The 12,443-nt window shown below is 39.9% G+C and overlaps 1 protein-coding gene across 9 annotated transcripts in view; it reads left to right on the top strand.

The window, feature by feature from the left end:
* Nucleotides 1-12,443, top strand: part of ARID1B (AT-rich interaction domain 1B) — a 439,749-nt gene that overhangs the window by 399,075 nt on the left and 28,231 nt on the right. For 5 of the 9 annotated variants that reach the window (XM_027551923.1, XM_027551916.1, XM_027551918.1 and 2 more), the window contains 3 exons: nucleotides 1,139-1,248; nucleotides 1,954-2,112; nucleotides 7,890-8,099. In XM_027551923.1, coding sequence (XP_027407724.1) covers nucleotides 1,139-1,248; nucleotides 1,954-2,112; nucleotides 7,890-8,099 — 479 coding nt within the window. The remainder of the gene's footprint in view (nucleotides 1-1,138; nucleotides 1,249-1,953; nucleotides 2,113-7,889; nucleotides 8,100-12,443) is intronic. The other 4 variants (XM_027551917.1, XM_027551920.1, XM_027551921.1 and 1 more) reach the window with 2 other exon arrangements.

Here is a 12,443-nt window from a genome sequence, read left to right on the forward strand (position 1 = left end):
GATTCGCAGAATGTGAAATGGGTCCTGTTCATAAAACCTCGAGTTTTATTTTCTTTTGAAATGGGAATGTTTTCTGGTTTTCACTCATTTATAAGGCTCGTAATTCTCTCCCCTCTCACTTTCTCCTTCCACCTCTCCTCACTCTGCCTCTTCACACAGCTGGGTGGTGTGGCACTCACAGCCCAGTGCCGTGCAGATGGTTTGCACAGTGGGGTTCTATAGAAATTCAGCAGTTATGCCCTGGATAGCTACACTGATTCTCTACTCTAGCCTTGTTCTTCCTTTAAAAAGAAAGCTAAACCCATATTTTTAAGTTAAAAATGTCTATTAGTATTGCAGGTAAAATCAGTTGACCTTTGGGAACCTTTCATTCTATAGCCTAAATGAACCTAACTGAATTTCTGAGCTGGGAGCTAGAAGATGAGTCTTGCCTGGGATCGCAGGGTTGACTTGAGCTGGTGTGGGTGTCTGACCTGGGCTTTTGAACTGCAGCTGAGGACTGATCTGTGTACATCCTGCCCCAGAATGAAAGGAAACCAGCCCCATTGCAAAGTAATTAGAAATCCTCTCCTTCACAAATGACTTTCGATGATTGCTTTTAAAATCATGTTACAACCGTCTTCCGTCCTTGTAGCCTAGGCCATATGTAATAGATGTGACTTTTGAGTGCAATAGTATTAAGTGGTAAGTGATTTTACAAACTATGGATTGTGTGAATTTAGGAAGTTAAGAAAGCAGTAAATCCTCTACTCAGCCAGTGAAAATACACACACCCAGCCTTTGCTTCCAACACCTAATTAGCAATTTGGTCGTTGAGCATATTTCTATTTGCACCTCCATGATTAAAACCGTAATAATTTTGAAAACATAATATTGATAATAGTTGACTTTCGGTGGCCTAGGGCTTGAGTTAAATGATTGCTTTTCTCCCCTTAAAGATAAGAAAGAATTGCAAGAATCCGTTGCTACTTAGATTACAGAAATTAGCATTCTCTGAGTTACAGTTTCTTTCTCCTTTTTTTACTTTCCTTCCTTGGAGGGAAATTCGGGTGCCCCATCACTCGGTAGCTTGTGTTAGTGAGCACAGCCTGACGAGTCACTCGTATAATCCTAAACTTTCTCTCCTGTTTTCAATTAGCATCTATGGGTCTTGCAGATATGATGTCTCCTAGTGAATCCAAACTGCCCCTGCCCCTCAAAGCCGACGGTAAAGAAGAAGGCAGCGCACAGCCGGAGGGCAAGTCGAAGGTACTCCTCTCTCCTCTGCACGTGGTGTGGGGCCTGCTCGCTGAAGCTGCCGTGTGCTCTCCTCTCTTTTCATTTGGTTTCTTCTCTTCTGCATGCCTCCATCTTGTGCGACACATTTGCAGTCTTCTTTCCCCACCCCCTTCATGGTGTGGATCTGAAAGTTACTAGTTCTTATGGCATTTAACTGGGTGTGGGAGGGGGCGGAGGGACATGACCCACCCAGAGAAGTGCCTCGGGGGTGGGGAGAAGGAAGGGGTCTTGCCTGGTTTTGATACTTGCAGCCATTTTCTCTGCCTTCAGTTTATAGCTTCCTGTTTTGGCCGCCTCAGCAACAACAGCATACTTAATATTTTGCTTTCCTGCCTTATTTGATAAATAAGGTGAACAGCTTTTTTTTTTTTTTTTTTTTTTCCTTTCTTTCTTTCATAAGGGGTAACCCATGCTTAGCATTCCATGTAAGCTTGAATAAGCATGGTGGCTTAGTGGTCTTATCCAGCATCCAGCAAACTTACCAAGTTTACTAATTAAGAATGTTGTTTTAATACCTTTATATGTGTGTGGTTTTGTGTGTTTGTTTGTACATGTCTTTATATATATATATATTATATATAAAAATTAGTCTGTTAAACTGGATGTGCTTTTTGTTATTTTAAATAAAGTTTGCCCTACCTTTGTCATTTTTTTTTTTTTATTCCTCTACCACAGGATAGCTACAGCTCTCAGGGTATTTCTCAGCCCCCAACCCCCGGCAACCTGCCAGTCCCTTCCCCAATGTCCCCCAGCTCTGCTAGCATCTCCTCATTTCATGGAGATGAAAGTGATAGCATTAGCAGCCCAGGCTGGCCAAAGACTCCATCAAGCCCTGTAAGTGGCTCTGGTTTTTTGTTTTTTTTGTCTTTTTTGTTTTGTTTTGTTTTTTTGGTTTTTGGGGGTTTTTTTGATAATTAATTCTACTTTAATGCTTGCTTATTAATTTGTTTTATAAGACTTTTTCTTCATAATTTATCCATGAAAGGATTTTCTTCGTAATTATACTAGTAACAAAATGAGTAAAGTTTGTATGCATCATAACATAAGTTGATTGCTGATAATGAAACCACTGATATAAAGAAGCGTCTGTAAGAAGCATGTGATTGTGCTACTGGGCCCAAACTCCTTCACACAGTGATTTTGTTTAAATGTCTAACCCATTGTGCGCTTCTGGAAGATCTTTAAAATGAGTTAACTGTCCATTTACGTGGTAACTAATAGCAGCCATGGAATAAATGATAAGTTTGGCCTTTGGACTAAATCTTTTATGGGCTATTGTGTCTAAAACATCTTATGTCACAACTACCTATATCTTGAAAACAAATACTACACTCTGGGCACAGTTCAGCATGTTATAGCCCTACTTTGTTTCAATCTAGTTGTCAGAAAATAACAGAAGATTTGTAGAAATGTTAGCATATGTGAATATTTGGAATGCTACTCATAGATTAATATGTGCCTACATTAGAATCATATGAGATAGAAAATTTATATCCTGTGCAAGCATGCTGAGAATCTTAAAATTGTTGATTTTATATGATATTTTTAAAAAGTGGGAATGTGTATATAAGGGAATTTTTTTTTTTTTGCCTTAATATTCTTCTATCTATAGAACTAGGCTTTTATTTTCCTACTAAAGAAATTAATTCTGTGCCATTAAAGATGAAGAAGAATGGCACTGTAGTAACCTTTATTTTACATTCATATAGGGAATCAAAAGATCTTTAAAAAAAAAACTGAACATGTAATTACTTGCCAAGAAGCCTTAATTAATACGCTAATTTTTGTAAGACAATGTATTGAAGAGCACAGCTCAGGAAAAGCAAGTTGGAGGGAAGAAGACTCTAACTGCAGAATCTGGCAATCTAGTCAAAACCCCACAAGGAGGCTGCTATTAATTATCCATTCACTGGTTTAAACAGATAGAGCTGAAGGTTTGAAGATTTGGTAGTTCCAGTAAATGTTTGTAAAATTCATGTGGAGCTCTACTATAACCAGCATTTTCCTTTTCAGAGGAAGAAAGGGCAATATTCACTGTTACCTCTTCTCTAGACATGTGTTTCGCTTTTTCAACAACCAAGATGAAATGAAATAATGCTTCTAGTATGGAAAGAGAGAGTGCAGCTTCTTAATTCTGATATCTGTGTTATTTGCTTTGAGTCTCAGAAGGCAGCTAACATGGGGAAGGGGGTTGTCCCATAATCTGTTCTGGTTTTTCTTTTCATTAAAGAAAAAACAGTTTTGAATCAGTAATATTCTCAAGTCAACAAATAGAACCCTATGTATAACTTTTCAAAAACATTTGTTTGTTGGCTCAGAGGGGAAAATTTCAGAGGTTGAAAATATCTTTAAAACCTTAAGATAAAATGGACAGGAATTTAGCATTAAGTCTGCTAATGGAAAGAGGGGAGAAATTCAGAGAGAGAGGAAGGGATTTCAAGTAGGGTAGGGAACTGATGTTAGAAAATAAGAGATGACCAATAAAACATGAGTGGAGAAAAAAAAGATTTTTCTTAAAGACTTCTAATAGACCCATACTACATGTTTAAAATTTCCATCTTGCTGATTTCTGGATAATAATGACTGAGATATTTATTATATTTTAAGTTATTGTCACGTTATCTGTATCCAGTAAGTCCATAGGAAACTATTATCAAAACCCTTCCTTCTACTTAAATATGAGAAAGAAAAATAAACTGAATTATTGATTTAATTTTCTAACTGTAACATAATCATACTTAAAAATCACATATTACTGTCCTCTTTTTTCTATATAGTTCTACATACATTATCGCTCCCTGTAAATAACCACTTTTTACTTAAAAATTCACGATCATACTTCTGGCTCCAGTCATAGAAAAAAAAAACAAGGGAGGATGTGATTTGAGGTAGTGAAGGTGTTAGAGATTGCTTTGTATTGAGTAAACAACTCCACACTCAAATGAAATGCTCATTCAAGAAGGGAACGAAAGGAGATTGTTATGAAGGACCTCAGATTATCTCTACTGTCAAATCACTGCAGATACATGTTGAAGAGTATTTAACTTCTCTTTCTGAGATGCAACTTTAAATTGTACTTAAAATTGCTCCTCACAGTGTTCCTAATAAAGCTTGTCTAATAACAGACCTGAAATGAACTAAATAACAGAGATGTTCTATGCTTTGACAGTGTGCTGTGGACCAACAGTTTTGTTACAAAACATTCTACAATAAAAATAAACATTTGCACATACACATGCATATACACATATTACCAGGCATATGGTAAAGACTGCTGAAATGTAAATCTGCCTCAAAGATTTGAGGAAACGTCTACTTATAGACTTAATTAAGTTATATGCAAGGAAAACTTTTGTGGCATCATAATAATGTCTTGCTGTAATTTTTCAGCAATCTCCATTTTTTTTTCTTGCCTCCAAGACAGTGTTTCATGCAGTAAGATACCATTTTTACAGTATCAAAGCAAAATGAGGTGTTCTAGTGGCCTGGAAAAGTTAACTATCTTCCTGCAGGGCTAGTTTTTTTTTTTTCTTTTGCCCATTGTTGATGAGTAGAATGTAAATGACATTTATCCAAAGGTCACATCAAAACTAATGTCTGAGAACAAAAAAGTGCATGTTGAGCCTAATCAGTGAAAAAGTGTATAGTCTTTACTTCTAGGGCTTTTGTTTTTCTTAATATCATTTTTCTCTGTTTGGACACCCAGATACTAACTTTGGGAATGGGCTAGGGTGTCACCTGGAGACTGGGAATGGAGATGTTACTTGTCCGCCAATCCCTTCTCAGCTTTCAGTCTTATTAGACTGTGTCCACGTTCACTTAGCACCTTGCTCACTGAAAGCCTATTTATAGACTGTTTTAATCAGCTGTTAATTCTTACTTGGATGGTGCCAGACTTCTCAGACCTTTCTCATTCATAGGAGTATTCACTTATAGAATAAATACCTACTGAGTACCTTCAGTGTGCTGTCACTGTCGGTGATGCAAAGTCAACACAGGTCCTGCCCTGTGGAACGTAAGGTCTGGTCAGAAGAGTGGAAAGCAGACAGCTAATCCCACGCAGGACACACACCTTGATGCCCTGTGAGGCCAGGTGCCACTAAGGACAAATAAAACTAGTGATGATTCAGACCAGGGAGCTGACCTCAGAGGAGGCCTCTTCTAGGACCTGACACATAACTGAGGCTTGACCACTTTCTTTTCATAAAGATGCCTTTTCCTACATTACGGCACCATAAAGTGCATTTTTAAAGATCTAAAAACTATGAAAAATAAAACTATTAAAAGCAATTATCTTCATTAAGGTTTTCTCATTTTATGAGAACAAATTGAGATATATAGAAGTTAAACTTAAGTTCATTTAACAAAGAATGGTAAGAAAAGGTAAACTATGGATAGTCAAACTAAGTGAATCATTCCTTTAGACCCATTTCAGTTTATGAGAATGCAGTCCTTTCATAAATAAGAGCAAACACCATAGTCTCATTGCTTGGGTCATGATGAACTGTTCTCCTGGAGCCCTTCCACATTTGGGGTTTAGAGAGGACCAGGCCAGAAATAGCAGTTGGTTCTTATATTCAGGATGTTGGTGGAGCACTTAGAGTAATTGTAAATTGAAATGATTGACTTTATATCTCTTATTCTTAAATTGAATCTCAAATTTTTACCTCTCGATTTTTCACAGATGAAATAAAAGGGGGAGGTTCATGGTGGTGGTGGTTTGTTGTTATATTAATTGATTTTATGTGATAGTGCTTTTTTCCTCTGATTCTTATTTCAGATTTTTATTTTTTTAAAAGATTGGGTCCATTTTTTCAGTGTGCCTCCCAATAAAGACAAAAAGGTTTTCAGCACTAGGATTTAGAAACCTCTTGTTAATAACTACCTCATTAATGATGACAAAGCTGCTGAAATGTTCCCAGGATGAGAATGTGGTATAAGATGTGTTAGAACAGTTTCTTTCCCTAGTCAGAGACTCCTTGGATATAAGAATATGATAAAATGTACAAACTTATTTGGATATGGAATGTGTTCTATATTTCTGGTATATACATGAATTTATAAGACATATAGAAGAATATGTATATACATTTTAAGTTCCTATCTAAAGTAACTGTTAGGTGACTTGCTCTTTAGCTTCATCAATATAAATTGTAAAAGGTCACAGTTTTTTTTTTTAATCCTGCCACTCTACAGTTTTTATTTACATCAGCTGTATCACCCATTTTTATATGTTTTATATAAAGATTTTATGTTTCAATAATTCTAAAGCTGAAGGCTTAAAATTTTAGCAAAAATAGCTTGGGAAATTACATGTTACTTGGAAGGACCTCTGCCACCCATCAGCTTGATTAGTTTCATTCTCAAGCATCCTTTCTCAGGCCCTAGTTTTATTGGGAATCACTTTGCTAAACAAGGTAGCATCAAACCTTAATGACAGTTATGTTATTTAACTCACCATCCCCATTTCAGGTCACATGTTTAAAATTATGTTGAGCTAAATATAACGAAAAAGAGTTAAAAAAAACTTCATCTAACATAATACTATACATTGCAAATGATAACCTAGTAAATAAACATGACTAAATGAAATATATTATTATTCCAAGGAAATATTTAATTGAGAATTTACAAGTGATTTTGCACAAGAATCCCACAGTTTCAGATATTACAAGTATACAAATATTGTTACAAATACAGAGACATAAAAGAAAGGGAGAATATACAGTTGGGCTGTTTAGAACAAAAAGTATTACCTTCCCAGATCACATAATCCAGAGGGTGAGCTTCAGGTGTGCAGAAACAGCCACTTCTGACATTTTAGTATCAAATATAAAATTAGAAAAATGAAAGACCAAGAATTAGAACATCAGTATAAACCAAATGGGCGCATAAAAGTAAACGTTCATAAATAAGCTGGGAGTATGAAATCTATTAAAATTACCTTGACAGAAAAGTTCAAGAAATCTTAAGTCAGGAAAGCAGATCATTCTGAGAGAATGCTAGTAACTGACCATCAATTTAGAAGGCTCTCACATGTAAAGCGCACACCCCGCTGGGTCCGATGACATGTGACCTACTTTGTATTTTTCAACACACATCACGTATGTGCTCTACCTCCATATGATTTAGTTTTAAAAAGGCTATACATTGGTCATTCATGTTTGACAAGGAAATGTAGGCGTCTATGTAATGAGGAGGGGGGCTCTATAATATTACAGTTGAAACTTGAAACTCATTGTGGCCATTCAATGAACTTGCACCTTTTTTAAAAAAAAGAAAAAATTACATGAGGGGTCATTGGAGTCTTGCCTTCTGGGATTCAACGCTTATATTGATAAAGTAAAAAAGATTTTTGTTCTGTTCTGTTTTTCAAGTATATAAAAGGGGGAGTTTGGGCCCTTTAGTTAAAGCCAAAGTTAATTCTTAATTGAGAAAATGTATACTTTGTGCCTGAACTAGTAGCCTTCATTCCTGATTGTTGTGTGATAGCAGTAGTTTTAAAATTTCTTCTCTTCTTGTATTTGGTAGCTCATTACTTTTTTTCTCACCTTCTTCCATTTCCCTCGGCCCGCTTATGCCCCATCTCCAAATGCTGCCCTGGGCTCTAGAAGTCCAGCTCATCCACCACCACTGGGGAAAAGATCACAAAGGTGTATGAGCTGGGGAATGAGCCAGAGAGGAAGCTGTGGGTGGACCGCTACCTCACCTTCATGGAGGAGAGGGGCTCCCCGGTCTCAAGTCTGCCTGCAGTGGGCAAGAAGCCCTTGGACCTGTTCCGACTCTATGTCTGCGTCAAAGAGATCGGAGGTTTGGCACAGGTGAGAACAGCTGAATGAGGAGATGTTATGGATGAGCTTTGAATATGCAAACGTGAATTTTTTTTTTTTTTCTCACAAAGAAAAAGCTGAGCCTCTAGGAAGGTCACTTTACTGGATCCATGTTCACGTGTGGCAGCTGGGGGGCGGGGGCTGTACTGGGGTCAGGGAACCCGATCTGCCACCCATTCGCAGAGTGACCTCAGTAGGTCATTTATATGGACTCAATCATCAACTGTAAAATGAGACATTTGAGCTAGGTTTTTGCTTCAAGGTCCCTAACAGCTCTCGAATTCTGTGGAATCTGTGTTAGAATTTCGTGGTAAACAGAAATGTTTTGCAAATGACTAAATGTCTAGATCAGATAGAAATCAAATTCGCTGTTTCCCTCTATCCAGAGCAAGATAACAAGAAAACTGGCATCCTTCTACGACCATGTCCACTGTACCAGGTGACAGGAGGGGCAGTGCTGTCCTTTCCCACGGCTGGGGGCACCCAGGTGCAGAATGCCCAGAGGCACTCCTTTTGGGGTTGTGCAGATGCCTCCCATGCACTTGCCCCTTCATTCTGTACCCTAGGGGCCACATCCTCGTTTCCCTCTTCACAGCCCTGTTTTTACCACTGAGGCGGGTTTGTGTGTCCAATATCCCGAAGTAGGGAAAACCACTAGACCATTCAGGTATGACCTAAATCAGGTAGGTCATACCTGAATCATAATCCCTTATGATTATACAGTGGAAGTGAGAAATAGATTTAAGGGCCTAGATCTGATAGAATACCTGATAAACTATGGAATGAGGTTCGTGACATTGTACAGGAGACAGGGATCAAGACCATCCCCATGGAAAAGAAATGCAAAAAAGCAAAATGGCTGTCTGGGGAGGCCTTACAAATAGCTGTGAAAAGAAGAGAAGCGAAAAGCAAAAGAGAAAAGGAAAGATATAAACATCTAAATGCAGAGTTCCAAAGAATAGCAAGAAGAGATAAGAAAGCCTTCTTCATCAATCAATGCAAAGAAATAGAGGAAAACAACAGAATGGGAAAGACTAGAGATCTCTCTAAGAAAATCAGAGATACCAAAGGAACATTTCATGCAAAGATGGGCTCGATAAAGGACAGAAATGGTATGGACCTAACAGACGCAGAAGATAATAAGAAGAGATGGCAAGAATACACAGAAGAACTGTGCAAAAATCTTCACAACCCAGATAATCACGATGGTGTGATCATTGACCTAGAGCCAGACATCCTGGAATATGAAGTCAAGTGGGCCTTAAAAATCATCGCTATGAACTTAGTGGAGGTGATAGAATCCCAGTTGAGCTATTTCAAATCCTGAAAGATGATGCTGTGAAAGTGCTGCACTCAATATGCCAGCAAATTTGGGAAACTCAGCAGTGGCCACAGGACTGAAAAAGGTCAGTTTTCATTCCAATCCCAAAGAAAGGCAATGCCAAAGAATGCTCAAACTACCACACAATTGTACTCATCTCACACGCTAGTAAAGTAATGCTCAAAATTCTCCAAGCCAGGCTTCAGCAATATGTGAACCGTGAACTTCCTGATGTTCAAGCTGGTTTTAGAAAAGGCAGAGGAACCAGAGATCAAATTGCCAACATCTGCTGGATCATGGAAAAAGCAAGAGAGTTCCAGAAAAACATGTATTTCTGCTTTATTGACTATGCCAAAGCCTTTGACTGTGTGGATCACAAGAAACTGTGGAAAATTCTGAAAGAGATGGGAATACCAAACCACCTGATCTGCCTCTTGAGAAATTTGTATGCAGGTCAAGAAGCAACAGTTACAACTGGACATGGAACAACAAACTGGTTCCAAATAGGAAAAGGAGTACGTCAAGGCTGTATGTTGTCACCCTGCTTATTTAACTTATATGCAGAGTACATCATGAGAAACGCTGGACTGGAAGAAACACAAGCTGGAATCAAGATTGCCGGGAGAAATATCAATAACCTCAGATATGCAGATGACACCACCCTTACGGCAGAAAGTAAAGAGGAACTGAAAAGCCTCTTGAAAGTGAAAGTGGAGAGTGAAAAAGTTGGCTTAAAGCTCAACATTCAGAAAATGAAGATCATGGCATCCGGTCCCATCACTTCATGGGAAATAGATGGGGAAACAGTGGAAACAGTGTCAGACTTTATTTTTCTGTGCTCCAAAATCACTACAGATGGTGACTGCAGCCATGAAATTAAAAGACGCTTCCTCCTTGGAAGGAAAGTTATGACCAACCTAGATAGCATATTCAAAAGCAGAGACATTTGCCAACAAAGGTTCGTCTAGTCAAGGCTATGGTTTTTCCTGTGGTCATGTATGGATGTGAGCGTTTGACTGTGAAGAAGGCTGAGTGCCAAAGAATTGATGCTTTTGAACTGTGGTGTTGGAGAAGACTTGAGAGTCCCTTGGGCTGCAAGGAGATCCAACCAGTCCATTCTGAAGGAGATCAGCCCTGGGATTTCTTTGGAAGGAATGATGCTAAAGCTGAAACTCCAGTACTTTGGCCACCTCATGTGAAAAGACTCATTGGAAAAGACTCTGATGCTGGGAGGAATTGGGGGCAAGAGGAGAAGGGGACGACAGAGGATGAGATGGCTGGATGGCATCACTGACTCGATGGACGTGAGTCTGAGTGAACTCCGGGAGTTGGTGATGGACAGGGAGGCCTGGCGTGCTGTGATTCATGGGGTCGCAAAGAGTCGGACGCGACTGATCTGATCTGATCCCGAAGTAGAATGGAGAAAAGCGTCCTCAGGGGTGACTGCCTGCTGCATCTTGGGCACCATCCTTTTTCTTGTCACTTCTCTCTCAACACCCATGGAATGCAGAGTCGTCAGCCCTGAAGAAGAGATGTAACAGATTGAAGTACAGTCGTCCCCTGGGGTCCACAGAGCACTGGTTCCAGGATCCCCACAAATACTGAAACCCTGTGAGCTCAAGCCTCTTTATTTCTGGAACCTACACACCACCTCCCATATACTAAAGATCATCTCTCAGTTACTTATACCCAATACAGTGTAATGCTATGTAAATAGTTGCTGGTACAAGTTCAAGTGTTGCTTCTTGGAACTTTCTTTGGGGCAGAGTGGGGGTTTTTGTTTTGTTTTGTTTTTTCAATACTTTCAGTTTACAATTGGTTGAATTCACAAATGCAGAACCAGGGAACAGGGAAGGCCGACTGTACAAGAATGTTGTGGCCCAGGGATTCTCAGGGTAGGTGGTGGGGCCAGGTTTGTTTGATTGCGAAGCACATGCCCTTTATCTACCCTTGGTTCTCCGACCTAGGTGTTCATAGCAGCACCTGGGAGCATTTAAAACCTGTCAGTTCCTGAGCTCCCTCCCAGACCAGTGAAAGGAGCTGCTCCGGGCCTCAGGTGTTCCGGGCCTCCCTATCCAAAGGTAGGTCAGCTGATGCGCAGGTATCACTGAGGACCCACCCTGGTCTCCGGGCTGCAGGGGCGTGCAGGAGAGGCTTTTGTTCTCAGCCCTCCCTGAGGAGCCTCTTCCCACCCAAGACTGAGGCCTCTAAATGAAGCAATTAGAGCTTGACTCCAGATGGCGTAATCAGATGGGATCACAGGATGCAGACCAGGTGTGACCAGGTGTGGGTGGTGGCCAGCGAAGGCTTTCACCCATCTCACAGAAGCAAGGAACCATCAGGACACCTCACTCAGCCAAGTGGACTCCCAGGTTGGGTCTGTGAGCAAGATGCTGCTGGCTTAGCTGATGAAGTTGCTTGAATGTAGTAGTGATTCCCAGCAGTGAGGCCTTGGCTGCATTGTCACTCACACCCCATCAGATGTGGTTCGAACAGGTGCTGCAGCCCCAGAGGAATCAGCTAAAAGCCTTGCTTTTCAGAGTGTCCCAGGCAGCACTCTGCCTGCTGTTTTAGAAGCAGTCACAGGCCTGCCCGTTGCAGCCTGGCATTCAGTACCAAAAATGGCACTAAGCATTCCCAAGAGTATTCTCTGGTTTCTCATGCACCATTTAATACTAAGTAAATGGACATAAAGAGCTTTGTGAGGAAGTTTGAATCCAAAAATTGAACATTTCATTCAAATTCACTGTCCCTTTAACCCATGCTACTTAACACAGGACACATCTAAAGGCAAAATATTCCACAAGCATTTGCAGGCCTTCGTGTTTCCTTCGTGTGTCAGCCTCGTGTGACATGTTCCCATTGGGAATCAATCAAAAAGTTAAATCAGTTCCTCAAATCTTATATAACATTTGAGGATTCCTTTCCTTTCTTCTCTTTTTGCAGTTGTATTCCCTCCAGCCTGAGTGTAAGTGGGAACACTGGATGGTCCTATGTGCCCCTTCCCAAGCCCA

This window comes from Bos indicus x Bos taurus, chromosome 9, assembly GCF_003369695.1.
Source record: "Bos indicus x Bos taurus breed Angus x Brahman F1 hybrid chromosome 9, Bos_hybrid_MaternalHap_v2.0, whole genome shotgun sequence".
Classification (NCBI taxonomy): Eukaryota; Metazoa; Chordata; class Mammalia; order Artiodactyla; family Bovidae; genus Bos; species Bos indicus x Bos taurus.